This window comes from Podarcis liolepis, assembly GCF_965112155.1.
Source record: "Podarcis liolepis genome assembly, chromosome: 12".
In the NCBI taxonomy this organism is placed as follows: Eukaryota; Metazoa; Chordata; class Lepidosauria; order Squamata; family Lacertidae; genus Podarcis; species Podarcis liolepis.
This window is the reverse complement of record NC_139563.1, coordinates 9820423-9845414: the sequence shown is the minus strand read 5'-3', so window position 1 is coordinate 9845414 and position 24992 is coordinate 9820423. Positions and strand designations below refer to the sequence as shown.

At 47.3% G+C, this 24992-nt stretch overlaps 1 protein-coding gene across 2 annotated transcripts in view; it reads right to left on the bottom strand.

Moving 5' to 3' along the window:
• Positions 1-780: 780 nt before the first annotated feature.
• CSRNP1 (cysteine and serine rich nuclear protein 1) overlaps positions 781-24992 on the bottom strand; it is a 36185-nt gene continuing 11973 nt past the window's right edge. For both annotated transcript variants that reach the window (XM_083466954.1, XM_083466953.1), the window contains exons 2-5: positions 16301-16511; positions 8480-8739; positions 7190-7486; positions 781-4896 (exon numbers count right to left, since the gene is read on the bottom strand). In XM_083466954.1, coding sequence (XP_083323080.1) covers positions 3847-4896; positions 7190-7486; positions 8480-8739; positions 16301-16487 — 1794 coding nt within the window. In that variant the 5' untranslated portion in view covers positions 16488-16511 and the 3' untranslated portion in view covers positions 781-3846. The remainder of the gene's footprint in view (positions 4897-7189; positions 7487-8479; positions 8740-16300; positions 16512-24992) is intronic.

Sequence of the window (24992 nt, the reverse complement as noted above, 5' to 3'; positions counted from 1 at the left end):
CAGAGTGGTACCTATTTATCTACTTGCACTTTGACGTGCTTTCGAACTGCTAGGTTGGCAGGAGCAGGGACTGAGCAACGGGAGCTCACCCCGTCGCGGGGATTCGAACCGCCGACCTTCCAATCGGCAAGGGATAAAGGAGCAGTTTTTTCTTAGAGCACCTAGGAACAAAGAACCTGTAATGTGTATGGGTTGCTTGTGCGTAAGTTGCCGCCTCTCCAGGCTTTGTTGCCTTGCTAAACCTTTCAGTCTGGGCAGCCCTTCACTTCGTGGCTGCCTCAGTCGCTAGCAGAATTCGTCAGTGGGCGTTTCTTAAATCTTTTCCAACATAAAAGTTGTTTGACACCCAGTCTCCTCCTACTCTCTCTGCGCGGAAGTCTTCTGCGCAGGGTGGGCGTGGATAGCGGAGGACCCGTGCTCTCCCCGCTGCTGTCCGGTGAAGAGTCCTGGAGCCCTCTCGCCGATTCCCCCATCTGCCCCCCTTTATCCCTGGTGTTGCGCTGATTTGCTTCCCCATCTGCAGAGCTGCCTCTCTCCCTGCTAGGCCCTTCTCCAGCATCATTTGAGAGCCTTCCCTCCGCCTCTAGCTCCGATGTCAGTTCCCTGACAGAACCCTTCACCCCCATTCTGCCCACACACAACCCAGAAATCGGCAGCCCTGAATGGCAAGTTGTGAAAGCGACCACTGCCGGGCCTTTTGCCGGGCAGAGATTAGATTTCCACTAATCCACTTCTCCCACCAACCCCCCGTATGTCGAGAAGGAGTACACGCACCAAATATTCCAAACCAAAAAAAAGAGTTTGTTTTATTGAAAGTGTAATGAAATTTTCTTCATATTGCTTGTATGAAATGAGAGACAGCAGCTTGTAGGCAAAAGATGCTTTTTTTGTTTTTTTTTGTTTTACAAATGAAAATTTGCACCGTTAAGCACTATATATATATATATATATATATATATATATATAATCACACACACACTCACACACACTGAGAGAAAGCAAACATAAAGCTGTTGAAACCAAAGAGTTTCAATCAATACATTAGATAATTACAGATTGTGTCAATAAATACCCAATTTTGTTTTTCAGGTTTCTCTCTCTCTCTTTTTCTTTTTTTTAAAAAGAAGACAGTTTGAACAGGCAACATTTTATACAAGGTACAGAAAGGGGAAAATATATATCTATTTACAAATCAGTGCACCCTGGGGTGAGTAGGAGCAGGAAGTTGGCACCAAGAAAACGAAACAAAGAAATGAATAAATTAGAGGGGGGGGGTCATGAAGGCAGGAGGGTTTTCTAACACCCTCAATCTCCCAACATTCATTTTAAAATGACGTATGCAAAGGAACGCAGGAATGTTCTAAAAATTGTTGCTTTAGTGCCAAAGAATGAAAACAAAAATAGAAAAAGCAGTACCAAAAAAACACCCCCCCAAATGTGCCAAAGCATTTTTTTTTTTAAAAAGTAGGCTGAGGTTTTTTTATTATTATTATTTTAAAAGACTCCCACAAATTAAATAAAAAACGGTGTATATATACGTATGTATAGTTTAAAAAGTTAAGCAGATGTTTAAAGTTTTCTCACAGTGGGATAACCCCTTTGCACTAGATAGATGCCAGATTATTCTGTAGACATTTTCTCTTTACCACGCAGGTTTGTTAAAGGGGGGGGGGAATCCCTCTTTGCATAGACCACATGGGGCAAAGTCTTTCCAACCAAAAGGTTCCCATGTGGAAGGAATTCCGGGTGCTTTGTACATCTCTGGGAGGTCAAAGTGCAGGTCTTCCAATCTCAGGAGAGGCAAGAATTCCATCTATTTCCATTAACGAAGCTTTGGCCACTTTTTTTAAAAAAAACAAAACCCAAAGCACAGCCACTAGGCCCAACCATCAGGTTAACCAACAAAATCCTAAAATGTCAACTTTTCATGGCCTAAGGGAATTCTACTGAAAACCATCTTTGACCTGTTGCCGTAAGTGGGATCTCTAGTTCACTAGAGAATAATCTTTGAAAGAAAAGGTGCGCAATTTATCTGGATGGTTCTGCCTCTCCCTGCTAATAGCGCCATGGACAGTCAGTACTGAAACTGCAGTGGCTAAAGATTGTGGGTTAAGACCCCGAAAGATATCCCAAAGCACCCTGAGGCTTGCGAGCAGACCCCCCCCTTTGCAATTTTTGCTCTTTCCATTCCTCTAAAAAATTGCAACCTTGGCAGCTCCAGAATTGGTTTCTCTATATATTCAGGCAGCATAGTAATAGATCAGATTGGTTCTATCAAAAAAATCTCATGGCCAAATCCTTAAGGACATTAAATAAATTACAAAATAATTTACCACACCATTTTAACCTTTCCTCTCTCTTCTTTAAATAGTTCATTCTATTCCCTCTCTCTTCATAGTTCCCGGCCTCCTTATAATTGCCCCTGGCAGGATTATGGACATCACACACAAAAGAACGGAACTGTGATTTCATTTTTCAAATGGTTATAGCGACATACAACCTTGTGATACAGCGCTTGAGTCCTGAGCCACACAGCACTGCATGGAGAGTGTCTTTCATGCTCAGCTGCAGCAGCCAATGTGCCGCATGCTCAGAAATTCAAAGGCTCTCCTACACCACAGGTGTGTGACCCAGAGAGAGGCCCTTTCACTTGCACCGTTTGTGGCAACGACACTCCCCATTTCCGCATTCATATCTGCACTGCAAAGCTACTGCACAGATTTAAAAACCAACCTCCTAATAGTAACCTCTGTTGGTCCACTAAGGAAGAAATGGAGCCCCATAACTCTTGAAGCTTCCCTGGCTCCCATCACGCCCAAGCCAGCAAGGATGGGAGTTCTAGTCTGGCAACACCCAGGAGGTCCACAATCTCTCCGATCCAAGAAGAGGGGCTGGAGAATCTCTCAAGGAGTCTTCTCAACTCTCTCCTAAGATGACTAAAGTTCTGAGAAGTTCCATTTAGAAGCCCAGAATGGTTTTGTAGTGTGGATATGGGGCTTGTGCAAAAGACAGGGGATGGGGGATTGTCTTTTACGGCCTTGAAAATATAACAACTCCTCAGTGTTTTAACCAAGAGGGGGAAATGGGGCACCCGAACAAAGTGACCCATTGAGGCAGGCTTGGGCTATTTGAAGGTCCTTGATAAACCACAGTCCTACCCAGGCATGAACACGAAATAAATAAATACAGATATATTATGCAAAAAAAAATATGATTGTGCACATAATACATCCGAGGTATGACTAATTTAAATAAGATTCGGCGCTCAGTTCAAGCTTCGAAGGCTACTTGAAAACTGTGGGGGTTTGCAATAAATAGAGAGCATGGGGGAATTATGTATATAATAGTGTGTGTTGTGTCATTTATTCTGCTTCCTTGTAAACCTCTTCCCATTTAAGCAAGAGCAAACTCTTCAGCAAATCACTCCCCCCCCACCCACAATAAATATAATTATATATACTTAGACTTCCCAAAGTAGCTTGAGAAAATTGTCTGCAAACATTTGAAGACGTTCACAGAAGGTGCTTTGCGGACGAGCAACGAATTTCTCACGAGGTCTTTCCCCACCCCCACCCTTACGTGCCCCTACCCCCAAATACAAAATGCAGGTAAATTGTGTTTAGCAAAAAATTGTCTTCCACCCCCTCCCCACCCCCAACGCCGAGAGTTTTTTGCACAAACAGCAAGAAAACCGATTGCGGCTGCAGAGTTTGTTTTGCCTTCCTCCAAAGTATCTTAAAAAAGGAACAAAATATGACGTAGCGTTTCCTTCTCTTCCGGGAAGGGGTTGGCAGTTTCTTGAGGGGGTTTCCCCCCTCCTCGGCTTTTCCCAAAAAACAAAAGCATTTAAACCTTCACTGTTTCCATGAGAGAGGACTTAATGGCATCTTCTAGGAGCTGATTGTCTGTAAAAGGCGCAGGGGTTTCTGGGACAGATTCGGACAGGCCAATGAGGGACTCCAGAAAGCACGGGCTCTGATCCCCAGGCTGGGGCAAGCTGGGGAAATTCGGCAACTGGAGCTGCAGCGCCGAAAAGTTGTCCAGGTTCTCGTACTCCTTCAACGAATTATAAAGGGGTCCAAGGTTGTAGTCCGAGAAGGACTGGAAGAAATCCAGAGAGTCCGAGGAGAGGCTAAGATCCATGTAGCTTCTGGAGCCTTGCTCCATTGAGGCGGCGATGGCGGAGGAGGAGGAGGAAGAAGAGGGGGCACAGGAAGGAACGCCCGCAGCCTGGGCAGCCCTAGGCAAGGTATCCTCAAGAAAACAGCTCACCCCCTGGTTGGCGTTCTCGTCCAAACACCCCGTGATGTTCGACGAATGGTTCAGGGGGTGGCCAGAGCCAAACTTGTCGGTGGCGCACTGGTTCTCCACGTCCACGCTGAAGAAGCCGGTCGGGTGGAAGGAGCTCAGGTTGTCCTGGCAGTTGCTGGCGGCGCTGCTGTCGTCCTCCGTGTCGGAGTCGTTGAAGTGGAGAATGCGGGCCAGGCCGTCGTCGTCCACGTCCGACTGCGACTTCTCGGAGGGGACGGCCTCGTACGGCTCCTCCAGGTCCTCGCTCTGGTTGGACGACACGGAGGAGTCGGTCATGTCGCTGCTGCAGCTGTTCTCGCCAATGGCCTCCAGGTCCGTGCTGAACTGGAAGGAGGGCGCCAGCGGCACTGTCCTCTCCTCAAACGCCGCCTTGCCCATGGGGCACCCGAAGGGGAGCAGCCGGTCCCGGAAGATAGGTTCGGGCTCCGGGCTCCGCTCCGGGCTGGGGTGGTTCTTCTCCAGCTCCAGTTTCATGATGGTATGGATGAAATGTGTCTGCACCCGGGCTTGGTTGAACTCGATTCGGCCCTCTGTGTTGCCGCAGCCGTCCTTGGTGCAGCCGCAGGGAAACGACGTGTGGTCCATCTGGGGAGCAGAGGGACTAGATGTTAGTCACATGGCATCTATCTTTAAGCCTTTTTATTTAAAAAAAAAAACACCCAACAAGAACCTGCTCATAACTGGTTCAACTGCTTGCTTTTAGCCTGTCAAGTCTGACACATGCATTTTTCCCCGTTTTATTCAACAACAAAAAATTAAGAAAATTTTAATAGTGCTGGGCTGCTATTTTTCTGGCGGTTCCCTCACTGCGAGAAGTGAGGTTACAGGGAACCAGGCACAGGGCCTTCTCGGTAGTGGCACCTGCCCTGTGGAATGCTCTAGATATCAAGGAAATGAAGAACTACATAACTTTTAGAAGACATCTGAAGGCAGCCTGTATTGGATAGTGTTTAATGTTTTGTTATGTTTTCATATGTACTGAAAGTTGCCCAGAGTGGCTGGGGAAACCCAGCCAGATAGGCAAGGTATAAATATAAGAACAGCAACAATTCTACACTTCCCTTCAGCAAAAAATCACAGGTATGATAAAAACCATACAAGATAAAAACACAAATAAGTAATTAAAGCAACACCAAAAACACTCCCTGTGTTTTAATACAGCTGCCAACACACCTGTGACTTCTACCTGTCTGGAGAGGCTCACCTAAGCAGTAACATTTTAAGCAGGTGTCAAAGAGAGAAGACTGAAGGTGCCCCCACCTGGTGTCAGTCACGTTCAAGTCAGTGTAGACAACACTGGGCTGGATGGCCAAATTGGCCTGACAGAGTAGAAGGCGGCTTCTTTTGCACCTATGCCCAGCTCGGCACAGAGGAACAAGGTGGAGCTGCAAACTTCTCTGTGTCTACACTTGCCGGGAGGGTAGCAACACGAGACAGTGCCCTTTTTGTGGTGGCTCCCTGTCTATGGAATGCTCTCCCCAGAGAGGCTCGCCTGATGCCATCATTGCATGTCTTTAGGTGCCAGGCAAAAACATCCCTCATTGCCCATGCTTTTTGGCCATTAAATAATCTACGGCCTGTTAAAGCTGAAATGGTGGGGACTGTGTTATTTTATTATGCTGCTTTCATTTTTACGCTTGGCACGATGTGTCCTTAATGTTGTACACTGCCCTGGTAAAGGGTGGTTTATTAATTAAATAAATTGATGGATAAACAAAAACAGTGTGGAAAGCCTGGCCAATATCTGTTTGGTGGGAGAACTGCCGTCTCTCATCTGCCCCCTGGGCAAAAGCAGCTGTTCACCCCAGCATCCTCCAAGGTTTTTTCCTCGTCTTGGTGCTTCTGACCTCGACCCTATATACCTGAAGGAGCGTCTCCACCCCTATCATTCAGCCTGGACACTGAGGTCCAGCTCTGAGGGCCTTCTGGCCGTTCCCTCCCTGTGAGAAGTGAGGTTACAGGGAACCAGGCAGAGGGCCTTCTTGGTAGTGGCTACAGCCCTGTACAACACCCTCCCACCGGATGTCAAGGAAATATCTGACTTTTAGAAGACATCTGAGCCTCGGATATAAGATCACCAGGTTAATGTGCCAGCTTAATGGGATAAATGGACTGACAAACCCGGGACCTGGGGGAAGGGACGTTGGATGAAGACTTTTATCTTTTGTTACTAGGATAATTTTATATAATTGATGAATATTAGAAGGATGCATGAAATGAAATTGCTTGGCTCTGGTATAAAAGTTTAAGGGATTAGGAAAGAATATAACGGTTAAGAGAAGTTATCAAAAACAAAATTTAGGTTAAGGTCTTTTATAAGACAATGAGGAGAATAGAGTAAGGTAATGTAATGAAAGATTAGAATTGGGTAAAAACTTGATGGTAAGGATTTGCTGAACTAACAAATTGAACTGGAATACAAAAAAGGGAGGGATGAGGAGGTCTGGGGAAATAAGTGTATGAAGATATGTTACGAAAATTAATGTGTTTTTAACTGTTTCTATTTTCGATGTTTTTTTTTTTCTTTTTTCATTTGTTTTGTTATAATTTGGAAACTTTAATAAAATATCATTAAAAAAAAAAAAGACTTTTAGAAGACATCTGAAAGCAGTCCTGTATAGGGAAGTTTTGAATGTTTTGATGTTTTATTGTGTTTTTAATATTCTGTTGGGAGCCGCCCAGAGTGGCTGGGGAAACCCAGCCAGATGGGCGGGGTATAAGTAATAAATTATTATTATCATTCCTTCTCAGGCCCAACATACTAGAAGCAGTGGAAGATCAGCTTCTCCCAGGGCAATCTCCGCTTTCCCCACACTGGGTCCCATAAGCCCTCTTCCCTGCAAGAAACCCGGCCATGAAGGCCCCTGCTCACACACACCTGACATTTAATGCCCGCCAGGCTGCAGCTACACGTCTCGGGGTCGCAGAACTCCTGGCAGTCGCAGCCGCAGTCTTCCCGGGAGAGGCGGATGCTCTGCAGCTCCCGTTTCTCCTCTTTGTCGATCTTCTTGACGCCCATGGCTTTGAGCAGAGCTCGCCTCTTCTTGGCCGGGTACGGCTGGAGGAAGAAGCCGTCTTCCAGCTCGGTGGCACTGGCGTCGATGTCATCGTCAGAGATGTCTTCTGTGGTCAGCTGGTTGGCTTCCTCCGACTCCTTCGTACCGTTCATGGTGAGCTGTTTGGAGAAACGCAGAGGAAACTCGTGTAAGAAGCAGAAGCTAGGGGCGCCACGGAAGATGGCCGACAATACCATCTCTCCAGCTCACACAAGGTACCGTATTTTTCGCTCTATAACACGCACCCGACCATAACACGCACATAGTTTTTAGAGGAGGAAAAGAAGAAAAAAAATATTCTAAACGAAACAGTGGATGTATGATTTTTGTGGTTCATGCTGTGGCCACAGACATGTGATCTGACGGTGAGTTTGGGGTAGCCCAATGCAAAAATCCTGAGGATCCATGCTTTGTAACCACGTTTTTGCACCACAGCGGCCCCAGGCAACAGTGGGTGCGTGGTTTTTTTGGTGCAAGCTGTAGCCATGGACATGCTATGTGATCTGATGGTGAATTTGGGGTGACCCAGTGCAAAAATCCTGAGGATCTATGTGGATCCGTGCTTTGTAACCAGGCTCTCTGTCCCTCTCTTCTCCCCACTCAGTGGCTCTTCTCCCGCTTTGCTGTTTCAAAGCGAGCAAAGCGAGCCACGGAGGAGGGAAGGAAGGGGAACCATGGATCCTCTGCTCACGACTGCAGCAGATCCCCTCCGCCACCCGTAGGCATTTGCTCCATAACACACACAGACATTTCCCCTTACTTTCTAGGAGGAAAAAAGTGAGTGTTATGGAGCAAAAAATACGGTAATTAAGGGGCTGAGATGGGAGTAATCAGCCTCCTGGGTTTCTTCCCGGTGGAAGGGAAGATGCAGTCTCATCCGCAGCTGCCCACAAACCACCCCTGATTTCGAAAAGAAGGAGGGGGTGGGGGCACTGGATGGAATAGCCCTTGAGGGAGTTTGGATCTCCTGGACGCTGTCTCTGTGAGCGCTTCAAGTTCTATTTCTTAAGATAAAGGATTGGATATAAGCTGTCTTTTACACCTAGAGGCGCCCTCTGTGTGCTAAACCCAAAGCAGCCTTCTGCACGCCCACCCGGTGTCCCACCACTTACTTTCCACTTCAGGGCTTCCAGCTTCTCCTCTTTCAACCGCTCCTTGAGCTTCTCCCGCCGGACGGCCTCTTGTTCCTTGGAAAACTCGGCCAGCGTGAACTCCCGGGAGAAGTCGTGATGGCTGACCATGCCCAGGGTGCAGCCCCCGCGGCTGGGCACGCTGGTGAAGCCCTGGCAGCGCGGGAAGTAGAAGACGGTGACCCGGTCAAACTCCACATTGTTGCGCTTCAACCGCTTGCTTTTCTTCAGGATGGAGGTTGCTGGGAGAGAGAGAGAGGAGAAGCGAGGTGAGCGCTTGCTGCAGTGGGTCATTTAAAGTGCATAATCAATGGCTGAGAATAGGGTATTGAAAGTGAAGGAGTCTTTACTGTTTCCATCTCCTATCTGTACCATTGAGGGCTAGAAACCTGCTTTTTCGAAAACCAAGAGGGGAAAACAGTTTACAACACTGAAGTGTCTTTTAACAAAAGGTCACCATGACCGCAATACCTCAAGGACTGCCTCTTTCCATATGAACCTACCCGGACCCTGAAATCATCTTTTTTTTCTAAAAAAATATTTCTTTATTCATTAAAAAATTTGCATGTCTATACAAACATTATGTACTATCTCTTAACAGGTAGAAAAAAGAAAATTATATAAAATAGAAAATTTATAAAGGAAAAAAGGAAAAATAAAGAAGTAACAAAGAAATAATAATAAAAAAGACCAAGTTATTTACATAGTAAAAGTACTAATTGACACAATCATCTTCTGAGGCCTCTTTGTGTGCCTCTTCCTTGAGAGGTCCAGAGGGTGGCAACACGAGAACGGGGCCTTTTCTGCAGTGGCTCCCCATCTGTGGAATGCTCTCCCCAGGAAAGTTCGCTTGGTGCCTTCATTATACACCTTTAGGCACCAGGCAAAAGCGTTCCTTTTTAACCAGGCCTTTGGTTGATTTGATTGACATCCTACGCCCTTTTAAAATGTTTTTTTTGGGGGGGGGTATCGGTTGTTGTTTTTATTTTGATTATGTATTTTTTTGGTTTTTTATTTTGAAATCATTCTGTGAACTGCCCTGAGACCTCTGAGCATAAGGCGGTATATAAATCCAATAAATATGAATAATAAATATGAATACAAGACTCCAAAAACAGACAGATTGGGGGTGCGAGAAGGAACCATTTTCCCACAAGCAGAAATCTAGCTGCTCAGGAATATTATATTATCACTGCAATTAGACACAGTGGTGCAAGTGTTGAGGGTTGAAGGTAAAGAGTTTCTGATGGCGATAACAGAAGGGGAGGGGACTGTTTTCCTTACAATAAGGATTCAAACCTAGGTTTGGCTGCGGTTAGTCCAAAACTCTAACCACTAAACCATACTGCCTCTTATTAAAAATGGAAGTGCTGGGTTTTTTGCTTTCCTTTTTTTTTTTTTCTAAATTTCTCAAAGCGGCTTTTTTAAAGAGAGCTAACCAACCACCTTGAAAGACCCATGCATAAAAGTAAAACAGGGGAAAAGACAGCTCATCTAGAGCAGGCATTCATGATGTTATTTTTTCATCCTCTTGACGCCCTTACTCGGCCTTTTGAGGGTCCGATGCCTTTCATATGCCTGCTCTCCATCTCCCTGACAACAACCTTGCAAGATAGATCAGCGTTACCATCACCGGGTCTGCAAGTCACACAAAGAAGGCATCTCTGCAGAGAGTCTGGACTGCAATTCCTCTACCCACCTCTAGGGGCAGCAGCCCCCACTGCAACTAGGCAAGGAAGGGCAGAGCTATCAATCACTTTCTCGTTTTCCCACCTCAAGCTCAGTTCTCCACACTCACACTTACAGTTTTTCCTCAAAACGAACAAGTTCTCATGAAAACCCACCCGTATTTTATCATCCCAACTTGCACACACATTTTTGCAAAAGCACAGTGCCTTTTTGTTTTGCTATCCCGTGTGATATATGTAAATTTATGAAGGTGTGCATTTTCCTCATTAGCTAAAGTGGTCTTCAAGTTAAGAACAGTTTCAGGTTAAGAACAGACCTCCAGAACGAATTGAGTTCTTAACCTGAGGTACCACTGTATTTTAATTTTTTTTCTTTTTCTTTTATTATGTTTTTACAAATCACAAAACAGAGAAACCAGTAGGAGAACACTTCAGTCTCCCAGGACATTCCATACAAGATCTCAAAGTAGCTGTTTTACTACAAAGGAATTTCAGAAATAGACTGGAAAGAGAAGCTGCTGAATTGCAACTCATTACCAAACTTAAAACCATGGAGAGACCTGGCCTGAACAAAGACATTGGATTCTTATCTCATTATACATGACTAAGCCATTTCTCACCTTCTCACCCCTTGCCTTTTCCTGTAAGACCTATTGCAGTCGTTAAGAGTCGTCAACAGGCTCATCTCAGCTATCTGCCAATCTCCCATTCCCACCACCCTTCTGAGTAATACCCCTCCCCACCTTCTCACTATATAGAAGGATCTGGCAACTTCTGTTTCAGTGTATCTGAAGAAGTGTGCATGCACACGAAAGCTCATACCAAGAACTAACTTAGTTGGTCTTTAAGGTGCTACTGGAAGGAATTTTTTTATTTTGACTATGGCAGACCAACATGGCTACCTATCTGTAACTATGTTTTTACTGAAATTTTATTGGTGTTAGCTGCCCAGAGCCAGGCTTTGGCTGGGGAGTGTGGGGTATAAATATTGTTATTAATTATAATTATTAATTATTAATTATTAATAAATAATAATAATAATAATAATAATAATAATAATAATAATAATATTTCAGAAAGTGCAAAATCCGGCAGGTTCAGCTTTTAAATGCAATCTGGACCAATTTTTGCCTCCGACCCAGGCACATGTGGAAATATTACATGTGTCCCTCTCCCCCCACCCCACAGTCTGTACTATACGCTGCTGCACGTTTGTGCTGGCTCTCATTTCGGCGGAGAGACTTGCGCCATCACACCACACACACACACACACACACACACACACACACCCCAGATGCCGTCCTGCCAGCCAGCAGATTCCGCAAGACGCAGCCGCGTTCCTGGGCTCGTGACAGTTTTCTCAAGGAAACGTGTTTTCCCCGACAGCAACCAGGGACATGAAATATTCACTGCACGTTACTCCGGCCGTCTAAGCGCACCATCTGCGCGCTGTCAAGCCAAGGGAGTCGGGGGGGGGGCTTTTTTTTTTTGCAGACCAGATTTCTCCCCCCCCACCCTCCCGCCCACTTTACTTAAAAAGGAAACAGACACCCAAACAGTTTTGTTGGTGAAGCTTCTTGCGAGGGGCGGAGAGAGAGAGAGAGAACACAAGATCATCAAAACAGCTGCTTTGAGGACATTTCCTTCGCCGCCCTCTGGGAGGAACTGTAAATCTACAAGCCTAATCTCCAGGGGCTAATTTAAAAGCAGCTGCAATGCCATTTCTCTTCACAGGCAGGTGATCCCAATGTAAACATGGCTAGCTCAAGTGCCTGGTTTATCTTAAAGCACCTGCACGATGCGTTTTATATATATATATTTTATATATATATATATATATATATATATATATATATATATATATATATATATATATTTTGGGGGGAGGCTTTTTTTAATGTTTAACCTTACCGGTGCAATCAGGTACTTCTGCCTAATGCAAATTCAAATGAAAAAGAGGCTTAAAGCAAAACAAAAAACCCACCAAGCATAGCTGTCAAATTTTCCCTTTTCTTGCTATTCGGAATAAGGGAATTTCCCTTAAAAAAAGGAAAACATTGACAGCTATGCCACCAAGACACACAAACACGTAAGTGTGTCAGCAGCGAGGAAAACCCCGCAGGAAATGCAGAATTGCAGCCTGCAGAATCTCACAGGGGGTGGCAAGCGGTTGCAAAGCTCAACCGAGTCAGAGGCTCTTGCAGAAATAAAGAAAGCGCTGCCACCAGCTGTGTGTCCTGGGTTCAAATCTCACCTCCCCCTTAAACTTGCACTCAGCAAGCCACTGAGCCACACACACACAAACACACACACCCCTCTTCTGGGTAAGAGCACCACAGAGCCAGTGCTTGAAAATCAGTGTGGTGTAGTGGTTAGCGTGTCGGCCTAGGAGCTGGGATCCCAGGGTTTGAATCCCCACTCAGCCGCAAAGTTCGCTGAGTGACCTCGGACCGGTTGCTGTCTCTCAGCCTAACCTCCTTCACAGGGTTTTTGTGGGGATTAAATAGGAAGCAGTAGTACCTCGGGTTACATACGCTTCAGGTTACAGACTCCGCTAACCCAGCAATATTACCTCGGGTTAAGAGCTTTGCTTCAGGATGAGAACAGAAATCGTGTTTCGGCGGCGCGGCGGCAGCAGGAGGCCCCATTAGCTAAAGTGGTGCTTCGGGTTAAGAACAGTTTCAGGTTACGAATTAAGTACTTAACCTGAGGTACCACTGTATTCTGCCTTGAGCTTCCTGGAGGAAAGGCGGGATATATATTTAATAAAGTTAAAAACTAAATGTGGGATCACCCTTTCGGCGAACTGCTAGCATATGCCTCAGTTCGCCCTCTCGCTGTTTTAAATGATTATTTTTTTTTAAAAAAATAACCTGTAAAAATTTAATACAAAGTTTGGGAACCGCAAGTTTTACATCGTCTTTGCCATGTCCCATCCTGCCCTCCCACCCCCCAAATGCCACGGCAGGATACGACCCGCACCCCACATTATCCTAGACTCAAAAACCACGTGGGAAGGGGCTGCCAACTCCATCACCCGTCATCTGTAAGACCTCATGCTGGCCATTTTGGGATCTCCGGGGCTGCGAATTCCAGGACAATCGCAAAGGAAGCCCTGCGTCGCCACCAGCTGTGGCCTGGCACCTGCTGTGGCTCCACAAATAGCATGCAAATCCACCCAGCGATGCCAAATTATGCAGATGGGCTGCAGATTCAACAACTTCACACTCCTGTCCCGGTTTTGAGCTACTCCTTTCCAACACAGCCAACTTGAAGGAATACCCTGCACTGATTTCTCCAGGTGGACTCCGTCTCCAATCGCAGAGAAAGAGGCTCGCTCGCTTTTTTGCGGGTTTTTTTTTTTTGCTATAAATAAAACACACGCAAACATGGCTCTCCGTCCGCTATGAATAATGTCGCAATGCTTAGCTTGGAGCAGTTTAGCTTAAGATGGCAATTTACTGAATTCAATTAAATGGAGATACGCAGGGGTCAAACCAATCTAAGTGCATCTGTGAGACACGTCTGTGCTGGCTTAGCCAGATCGATCTGGAATCCATTTACTTAAAAACTGGCACAACTCTTCCTTATATTAAATAATGAGGCTCCCAGGCCTCTCGGGGGAGAGGAATGAAGCTCAACAGCTGCTCAGGAATCTGCAGGCAGAGGATTAAAAATGTAGTATCTATAGTGACCAGTTTTCAGCTCGCCTGCTCCCTCCCCACCAAGCGTGCTTTGCTAGGGAGAGAAAGCATGCTGGTCATCATTTAAGGTACTGTAACCTTGATCCTACTTGCAAAAAAAGTCAAGGTGTCCGCGATCTTCCTGAAGCTGAGATGATGCGCAATGCCTGCACGATTTAAACTACGTCTAGTTTTGCAACCCCCAAATGTATTTTTTTAAAATGCAACTTAAAACCAAGATGGTTTTTTAAATGTATGTATGCATGTAGGGACGTGGGTGGCGCGGCAGTCTAAATCACAGAGCTTGGGGCTTGCCGATCACAAGGTCGGCGGTTTGAATCCCTGCGACTGGGTGAGTTTCCGTTGCTCGGTCCCTGCTGCTGCCAACCTAGCAGTTCGAAAGCACGTCAAAGTGCGAGTAGATAAATAAGTACCGCTCTGGTGGGAAGGTAAACGGCGTTTCCGTGCGCTGCTCTGGTTCGCCAGAAGCGGCTTAGTCATGCTGGCCACATGACCCGGAAGCTGTACGCCGGCTCCCTCGGCCAATAAAGCGAGATGAGCGCCACAACCCCAGAGTTCTCTGCGACTGGACTTAATGGTCAGGGGTCCCTTTACCTTTTTATGTATGCATGCATTTAAACACTGCAAGCAAGATACTTTCACAAGTCCTGTGAAAAGTTACAAAAAAAACCACACCCAAAATGTTCAAGAAAATGGCTTTGGGACTCAGTTCAGACGTGGACGATTTTTCTTTTGCTCTAAGCACTTCTTGTCCAACAATGGTGAGCAAGAATGAAAGCCAGAAGAGGGCTCTCCATTGCAGATACCGGTGATAGCTGTTACAGACAGTGACCAACACAGGCACACTGAAGCATCTGCACATCTAGTGGCCCATTAAGAGTCAAAACATATGAGCCAGCCGTTGGGAGTGATGCACCAGAGAGCTCGCTTTGATTTCTGCAAGACTATCCAAAGGTTTCTCCCCCTGCCAGCCAGTTGGCACGTCTCTCTCGGTTCTGCTCAGCAATGTCAAAATATATAAACACATATTACCGAGAGAGAGAAATAAAGTTAAATATTTGTTAATATCAGACTTCAGCATTTGCAGTCATCCCTCGAATGGTTTGCAATGCTTCCCCCCCCCCCACTTCCCCACCCTCCAAACAAGCCAGGAGGAGAACACAGAAAGTTCATTGTTGCCGCACAAAAGCCAGAACACAAAAAGAAAGCCTCTTTGTTGTTACAAGACTTCCAAGGCATTTGGAGACGGCAGCCGGTTCGCAAGCGTCGCCTAAGTGGACCTCAGAAGCAAAACAGTCCCAGCAGTCTGGTACAAGATTTACCGATTAAAACTATTGCGTTTCACTGGAAGGGCAGCGGAGAGCATCTCTGCAGGATGTTAGGTGCAGTCCGTGGAGAGGTTGAGTGAAAAATGCAAAACTGGAAGCCATTATTAATGTCAGGAGGGGGAAGGATGCTGCAAGCCTCCGCCGAGGACAGCCAGAAAATGTTAATTTAGCACACTGGATATTTTGCTGAATAAACTGGAATGCCCGTAACTGAATTCCACTTGTATTCAATGAGCTAGTTAATTCTTTATTTTTTTTTTTAAGTGTACGCCCAAAGCTAATTTGTCAACATTTAATTGCTCGTTTTAACATTAAAAAAAATAATCACTTAACTTGAATTAACATGCTTTGAGAAGCATGAGAAGCATTTCTCAAAATGCAGGATTCTTCTCACCCACTGCAAACTCAATTTTCCTTCCCTTTGGGTAGGGAACTGCCCTGCAATGTGTTGCTATGAAGAGCGGCAGACAAATACTTCCAAAGCTCTTCCAGGACTTCTCACGCTGACTTTCTGCCCCCTCCCCTCCTCCTCCATACCTGCCTGACACCATCACTTCAACTATTTCCGTTTCACGCATGTAAACAGGCAACTCGTAAGGTAATTCCCATGTCTATCACGAAGAAGGTTTCTGCAAACATATTGCGAGCTCCCAAACCGGCAAGAATAGGCAGACTCCAGAAGAGAAGCAAAAAACTTTGGGCCAATGCAAAGTCCACATTAGAGAGAGGCAGTGTGGAGTAGTGGGTAGAGTGATCAGTAAGAAACACGGAGACCCCACGTTCAAACCCCACTTTAGCCACAAAGCTCAGTGGATGGCTTTGGGCAGCTCAGACGTTCGCACACTCCATCTTAACCTCAAGAGGCGTGTGTTCGAGTCCCACGTTGGACGAAAGATTCCCGCATTGCCAAGGGGGTTGGACTAGATGACCCTTGTGGTCCCCTTTGAGCTCTACGATTCATTCGCACAGCCTAACCTACCTCGCAGCATCGTTGTGCGGCCAAAAACGGGGCAGCAGAACTGCGTTTGGCTGCCGCGACCTCCTTGGAGGAGAAGGCGTAACGTAAGAAGTGAATATACTTACGGGTGAAATCGGAGCTCAAGGCCAAGCTGGGCTTGATGCCTCCTCCTCCTCCTCGTGAGTTTTCCTCGTCCGAGTCCCAGCCTGAAGACGCCGACGAGGAGGAAGAGAAAGGCGAGCAGGAAGATGAGGAGAAGTAGGGGGCGTCGTCTTCCAGTTCATTGTATTTTCTTTTTAGCACCCCCGTCATGGTTAGCGAGAGGTTTTCATATAACTGAAGAGAAAGCAGAGGAAGAAAGGGAAAATGACTGAGCAATCTTTTGGGTCACACTGGGGGTGAGGCTTTGCAATAAAACCCGGCGTGAAAAGGAGAGACAGACAGAAATCTGCCTTGCTGTTTGCTGCGAGCCACGCAGCCTTTTAAACGGCGCTACAGCTAATCAGAACAACTTCCTTCAACAACAGTGGAGGTGCAGGTTGCGAACGTGATCTGTGCAGGATGCACGTTTGCAACCCGCGTCTGCGCATGCGCGGGTTGCGATTTAGTGCTTCTGCGCATGTGCGACCGCCGAAACCCGGAAGTAACCCGTTCCGGTACTTCCGGGTTTCGGCGGTCCGCAACCCAAAAAAACACAACCTGAAGTGCCTGTAACCCGAGGTATGACTGTACTGCCTGCCAAACGTGGCTGGACTCCCAACTTTCATCATCATCATCCCATGAAGTGATGGCCACCAACCTAGGCGGCTTTGAAAGAGGATTAGACAAACCTAGTTGAGAATTAGGCTCTGTGTGGCTACTAGCCACGATGGCTAGGTGGTCACTCCACTGTCGGGAGGCAGCATGCAGTGGTACCTCGGGTTAAGAACTTAATTCGTTCCAGAGGTCCGTTCTTAACCTGAAACTGCTCTTAACCTGAGGTACCACTTTAGCTAATGGGGCCTCCCGCTGCCGCCGCGCAATTTCTGTTCCGATCCTAAGGTAAAGTTCTTAACCTGAGGTACTATTTCTGGGTTAGCGGAGTCTGTAACCTGAAGCGTCTGTAACCCGAGGTACCACTGTACAGTATACCAGTGGCTGGAATCTCTCGATTCCTGAAAACCCTGTTAACTCTACCAGCTCAGCTCTCCCCTCCAGGCCTCCTGCCGGCGGGTTGGGAATCCCAAGAGCAGGCGCCGGCAAAAATCACGACGCGGGGAAAACCGTGAAGCCAGCCAACGCCTCTACCAAGCTCCATCTTTCCTCCAGACATTGTGATATGTTGGTATATCGTGATGTTTATCCGGTGACACATCGCAATGTTGAAAACCAGATATGGCCCAGCCCAAGTGAACAGAAGCCATTTCTACCCTTGGGGTGGCGAACCATGTCCACAACATGCTTTAGGGATAGGCTGCCTAATGCAGATTGCTGGACCCCTTTCCCTGTGGAGGTAAGTGCTGGGGTTGGACTGGATGACCTTTGGGGTCCCTTGCGACTGCGATTCTACAAAAACATAGCCGTTCTGCGTGGAAGGCACCAGTGGGAGCCAGGATCCAGAGGGCTGGTCCGCTAGGTTTGTGTGTGGCCCAAAGGACACACCTTCTAAGTTAATTTTGAGGCCTGGACTATGGTTTCAAAATGGCCACGCGACTAGGGTACGGAGGGGGGGGGGGAAACAGACGTTCAATAAAGCAGAAAGCACCCCCCCCCCTTGTAGCGCATGGAACCAGCCAAACTGGCTCCCATCTAATTGCTGTCGACAAGCTGAGTGTTCCTGTAGCCGAAGATGAGGCTTGCAAAAGTCGAGAGGAGGGGGGGGGTGAACAAAGCCAGAGCACAACATGTTCCTCCTCCGTAAGGGAGCCCGACACCTCGCCTGCAAGGGGGGCCTGTGCCTTTAATGCAAGCCCCTCGCTGCATTAGCTCATGCTAATTAAACAAAGCCACTCTGCAGGGAAGGCAGCCAGGAGCAGGTCCCTGGTGGGAAAACGCAGCCTTCTCGTGCGCTGGAAAAACACAAAACACCCAGGCGCGGCAACAGACCACGGCAGAAAATGCAGGGGGTGGGAACGTTTGCCACGGATCCACTCTGGATTATAAACCCTATTTACTTCCCATCAGAACAGTTTTCCCCAACCGGGCGCCCTTCATATCCGCTGGACTACAACTCCCATACAACGGGCGCCGTAGCGCAGAGCATCTGAAGGGCGCCCGGTTGGGGAAAAGCAGCGTTGGAACAACAGGGCGAATGCCCCCGAAAGTCAACCGCCGGCGGTGTTTGGATTGCTGCATTTTCTTCGTTCTTTCCCAACTGTCCAAACAAACAAAAACCCACAACCCCTTTGGAGATTTCTGGCCTGTAGCTCCTTTGGAACAAGTTCCGCCAACCGAGGAGACAGAGTGTTCCTGTGCAAATCTCACCAGCTCAACAGAAACAGGGGAAAGGGAAAGGGAAAGGGGGAGGGGGGACGACTCGCACAAGGAATCAATGCTTATTTGTCACCCAAAGCAAAAGCCCAGCCCCAATCTCTGGCTCAAAACATCCCCTCCCCAGCTCCCCGTGCAATTTGCAAGCATGTAATCTCCAGCCACCTCCGCAAAGGTGTCTGCTGCAGGCGCAGCCCACAGGTGACATCCGGCCCCCAGAGTGCTCTGACCCGGCCCCTTGCGGCACACACTTTTCTCTAATCTTTCACGGTTCACAAGGTAAATGAGCAAAGTTTGCAACTGCATTTCCTAGACATGTCACTGGTACTGCTATCCGTTAGAGTCAGGAAAGGAAAAGAAACCTGTTTATCATCCATCTGCAAGGTGCTATCCATCTGCAAGGTTGGCTATCCATCTGGATAGGGGGCACCACGTTGACTTAGCCCTATTTTACGTCCAAAGTGGGCACCTTCTGAAGCCAGGCCTATTCACCCCACACCTATGAAAGCCTTACTTCTGGGCAATGGAACGTGCCACCCAATTGCGCAGGCCAATGTTAGTAAGTCAGGTATATAAAGCTAAATGGCTCCTTAAACCAGGGTCACCTAAACAGTCACCAAAATGGAATGCCTAGTTTCGTTACAACTTTTTGGTTCTTGAAATTCGTTCCGATTGTGCAAATAAAATATAACAGATAGAATTCTACAGGGTGTGTTGCTGGTGTGTGAAAACGGTCCAAGACCCAAGAACCCCCAGGCATGCAGATGGAGGAGACATTAAGCCCCATCCTGGCACCAGGGCATCTTCACTTGGTCGCAAATGGTTGATAAAGGTAAAGGTACCCCTGACCATTAGGTCCAGTCGTGGCCGACTCTGGGGTTGCGGCGCTCATCTCGCTTTATTGGCCGAGGGAGCCGGCTTACAGCTTCCGGGTCATGTGGCCAGCATGTCTAAATTGCTTCTGGCGAACCAGAGCAGCGCACGGAAACGCTGTTTTCCTTCACACCAGAGTGGTACCTATTTATCTACTTGCACTTTGACATGCTTTCAAACTGCTAGGTTGACAGGAGAAGGGAGCTCACCCCGTAGCAGGGATTTGAACCGCCGACCTTCTGATCAGCAAGTCCTACGCTCTGTGGTTTAACCCACAGCACCACCAAATGCAAAATGTGCCTGGTGAATTTTGGCCGCAAAGGTTTGAACCCTAAACAGGCAGGATATTAAATAGAAACCCTCATTTTATTTCCCCCACTTTATTTCCCAGAGTTTCTTCAACCTTGGCTTTCCTTTGATACTGCTGAACTACAACTCCCATCACCCACAGCCTGATGGTCATGGATGATGGGAGTTGAAGTCCACTAAACTAGTTGAAAGGCAAGACAAGAGGCCAATGTTCACCAGGAAGGTGGGGCAGCCTGTCTCCATGCCGCAGTTTGCCCCCACCCACTTTGAGGGCAAGCTCCACCCACGAATGACACTTCACAACTTTTGAGTATTCGGCGCACTGAGCAGCATTACGGCTGAGACCTATTTTGCATTTGCTTGGTGGCCATTATCAGCCGGACCTCACGCAACCTCACAGCTCTAACTGAGCACCTTACAAAACACCGAACGCCTCTGGCTAGCCTTGAGCGGAAGTGCTTCCTTCGATGGCTGCAGGAATGCCACTCGACAAGCCTTGGCCGCCTGCTGGTGTGTGCAGAGGAACCCAGGCACATTTTGGGTGAGGATTTCTGGGTGAGCAAGCCCTCGAGCCTTAACAAGACTTCCCCCAGCGTCCCTCCTCTTCACGCAAGCCCTTCAAAACACCCAAACTCCGCTGAACCCGCTTGTTTACCCTGAGCCCAGACGGGAGAGCAAAACGAGGCATCACAGCTAGGGTATATTACTCACCCGGTGAATCAGAAGCAGGGCTGCTGAACGCACCGGTTCGTCCACACCAGGCACCAAAATAAAACCACAAGTAGATAACAACAAATTGCAAAAGCAGGAGGGTGAGAAGGTGCTAACATTTTATTTAAATTTATCGGGGTGTGTGGAAATGAAGATCTGGCAGAGCAAGGAGGCGGGTTCGAATCCTTGCTTGCTTTTCTACTTGCAAGGAATTGCGTGTGTGTGTTGTATAGGGGAAAGATGCCTCCCAAACCCACCTGCAGTCGAGCCCTGCAGAAACATCACACACACACACACACACACACACACACACACACCAATGCAATACATAGAATCAGAGGACCTTAGAGTTGGAAGGGGCCCGCAGGGTCATCTAGTCCAACCCCCTGCCAAGCAGGAAAACTCCATGACAGATGGCCACCCAACCTCTGCTTAAAAACATCCAAGGAAGGGGAGTCCACAACCTCCCGAGGGAGAACTGCTCCACTCAAGCCTTCAAAAGCCCTCAACCAAAGGGCACTGGCCTTGGGTACCCATAGCATTTAAAGGGTTAAATATATTAGCTATCCCTGTTTCACCAAAGGCCCGATTGGGCTACCAGAAAGAGTTACTTGGGCAGATCAATTGTGCGAATCCTAGATGGGGAAGCAGGCTGTCAATTGCTTTGCCCGGCTTTCCTCATATAAAGGCAGGCTTTAAGAATACAATAGTTTATTTTACTCAAGCCATACTTACAATCTATGCCCTTTCATTCTGATTTGATAATGAATTGATTTTAGAATGCTGTATTATTTTACTGTTGTTAGCTGCTCTGAGCCCAGCTTCGGCTGGGGAGGGCAGGATATAAATAAATTATTATTATTATTATTATTATTATTATTATTAATTCAGAACTATGATGCTGAACTAAGGCTACGGGGACGGGCACTCTGCACATGGTCAGACAGATCCCTCCAGGCGGCCCAGGGCCATCTGTACGTGAGCCCAGGCTAGAAATATTGCTTTTTTAAAACAGATGGAGAGAAGAGTTTTTAAACACCCCCTCTCCAAAGGGAATGAGTAGATTAAGAGGGAAAGGAGCCCCTACAGCAGGGCCAAAAGCGATCTCCACAATTTTATTGCACCGTCGATACAGTATGCGCAGATCAGGCAATGCTTTATTCGTAATTAATGTGGAAAAGGCTTTTAGGGAGATTTTTCTCCCCTGCTCCCCCCCCCCAAAGACATCAATCCCATTGTCTCTCCCCCCCACCCGCCAGCCCCTGCTTTTATTAGTTTGAACTGGAACGGTGCCCAGGTAAAGTTTCCAGAGGGCAACTTCACACATTACGTGAAAGGATGTGCAGTTTAGCTGCCCCCTCCCCATCCTTGGTCCCTGGGCCCCTTCCAGATCTTCCTGGGCCACACAACCCCTATTAATCTCAGCCAGAAGGGCCAGTGGGGGGAGCTGAAGTCCAACAAGACTATTCCTAGTCCAGGGCTAAAATAGGAGCGGACTCCCCTCAGCCAGGAGGAGTTCACCAGGTAGCGCTCACAGCAAAGCACATATGAATTGCTTTGGACGTTCAGGGAAAGGAGAAAGGACTACCAGGTGCAGAATCCAGAGGAGGGCAAACAACAGAGCATGTATCGGCCCGAGGCACCAGTTGCGTCAGATTTGAACCGGAATAACCAGATCGGAGCAAACCAAATTCCCTCCTGAAAGCTTCGAGGGCTCCTGAATCATTTGGGCACCAAAACGTGTGAGGCAACTGATACCCGCTTGGACTACTGCAATGCGCTCTACGTGGGGCTACCTTTGAAGGTGACTCGGAAACTACAACTAATCCAGAATGCGGCAGCTAGACTGGTGACTGGGGGCGGCCGCCGAGACCACATAACACCGGTCTTGAAAGACCTACATTGGCTCCCAGTACGTTTCCGAGCACAATTCAAAGTGTTGGTGCTGACCTTTAAAGCCCTAAACGGCCTCGGCCCAGTATACCTGAAGGAGCGTCTCCACCCCCATCGTTCTGCCCTGGCACCGAGGTCCAGCGCCAAGGGCCTTCTGGCGGTTCCCTCACTGCGAGAAGCAAAGCTACAGGGAACCAGGCAGAGGGCCTTTTCGGTAGTGGCGCCCGCCCTGTGGAACACCCTCCCATCAGATGTCAAAACGATAAACAACTACCCGACATTCAGAAGACATCTTAAGGCAGCCCTGTTCAGGGAAGTTTTTAATGTATGATATTTTAGTGTTTTTTGGTTTCTATGGAAGCCGCCCAGAGTGGCTGGGGAAACCCAGCCAGATGGGCGGGGTACAAATAATATATATTATTATTATTATTATTATTATTATTATTATTATTATTACCCAAAAAGGGCACTGCAGCTAATGCCTAAGATCCAGATTTCTACGCAGGCCATGAAGGTAGGTTTAAGAATAAAACCATGTAACAACAGCTGCTACTACTCTCTCAGGGTCTCTCAGATTCCTTCATTCCAGGGGGTTGGACTAGATGACCCGAGGTATCCCTTCCAAATCTAGGATTTCCTACTTTCCGCTCTCAGAAAGGAGATCAGAAATGGGTTTTTATACAAGCACCACATCTCTAGGGGAGGTGGCCCGTCGCCACTCTGCGTGATCCACTACTCTGGCCTTCATATCAGCCTCGGCTCGGAGTGGGGGCAGCGATTCTGCCTCCCTCCAACTGCAACAGGTGAGAGTATGACCCTATTGGACCCGAAGAAACACCTAGAACAGCTGCTCATACCAAAACAAACTACTGGCCCTTTTTTAGGTACTCTAAAATTTGGGAGCCTAACAGTGATGCGCAACATTAATCGTTATTCAGAGAAGACCCACAAACAGATGTGCCTGTCCATCAATTTCAATGGGCCACCTAGGAGCAGGATGCGGCTTGATATCACCGCACGAGGACCTTCAATCTTAATTCAGAGCAAACTAAAAGTTTCTTCAGTTATTAAAAAATTGGTCTTTTTTTAAAAAAAAAACATGTAGAAAAGGGTAGGGCTGGGGTGGAAAAGGCTGAGCATGGTATTGTATAGAAACAGATTTTTGCATTTCATTTCCCCTTGCTAAATTGCCAAAACTGACATTTTGTTCTGGGCTCCAGCTCCACTACTCATCTCTTTGACCAAAAAGAGACACTCCACAACCCATTTTTTTCCTTCCCGTTAACAAAAAGTACATCATGGAGCGGATCAAACCCGCAGGAATTCCTCTTTGGCACAGCCAACTTGGCGTTATCCTGGGAATACTTTCTAACAAATATTCAGCCCAGATGTGCATTCCACTCCGATCTGAACATCCAGCTTTCAAAAAAGAGGGGTGGAGGTCGTGGAGCACAAAAGGAAAGTTTTTTTTGGGGGGGGGGGGAGGCACTGAGCAGAAACCGCCAGCTCTCCTGGAAATCTCTGAAGCGTGCAGGAAGGAATGGGGGGGGGGGAGAGATGGGGCTAAAAGGGGAGAGGCAAGCTTTCTAACCTCCTCCGAGGGGTGACAACAACGTTACTTTGGAGTAAGATAGCTCTAAGGAAGATTCTGATTCATTTAAGCCACTCAGAAGGCAGAGGTACCCTAGAACACAGGATATAAAAGTTTCACAGGGGAGCCTGAGGCCACAAAAACACAACAATACCACCTGCCTGAACACACACCTTGCCCCTCGGTTCTCAAGAATATTTCAGCAAAGCCACCTTCTGCAGGATTAGGGAACAGAAAGCTTCCCCAGAGGTGAATTCCAATTCTGTCAGAGAGGAGCAGAATCCTGCAGCTTGCAGAACAAACCGCATCAGCAGCTGTTCGCCTATGGCGAGTTATGGCCTTCTCCAAGCAACCAGGCTGAGAAAAGCTGTAAAGAAGCTTGTGCTCAGGTTGCTTCTTGTGGGGTGGGGGACGAACGTAAACCCATTGCACACTGGATCAGGCCAAAGGTCCAGCTTGACCCTGTGAAATAGGCTAAGAGGCCTTGGGTTTCCTGACTGAGTGGGGATTTGAACCCCGACCTCCCAGGTCCTAGTCTGACACTCTGGCCACTACCCCACATTGGCTTCCTATGGGGCAGCTATATAAATTAAGTAGGTAAATAAATATGGAGAAGGCAACATAGAGAAGGATCTGAACTATCTTCCTTGAACACATTTTATTCTGGATTTGTTTTAATGTACTGCACACCACTTTGAGATTTCCCCCCTTTAAATATAAAGTGCTACAGAAACAACAACAACTTCCATTGCAAAAAGAAACACAACATCTAGACTTTCCATTGTGGCGACTGCAACCCCGCTTTAAGGTGCCACCTGGCAATTAGCTCATTTATTTGAGTTTCTAACACCGTTCTAAAGAGCGCTTCGTCAACGGAGATCAGTTTTAAGCTCACGTAACCCCAAACCCTTTTCAACACGAAAGGGCTCGGCTTCCGCAGCACGCTGGAAAATGGTGCCTCTGAGGCACGT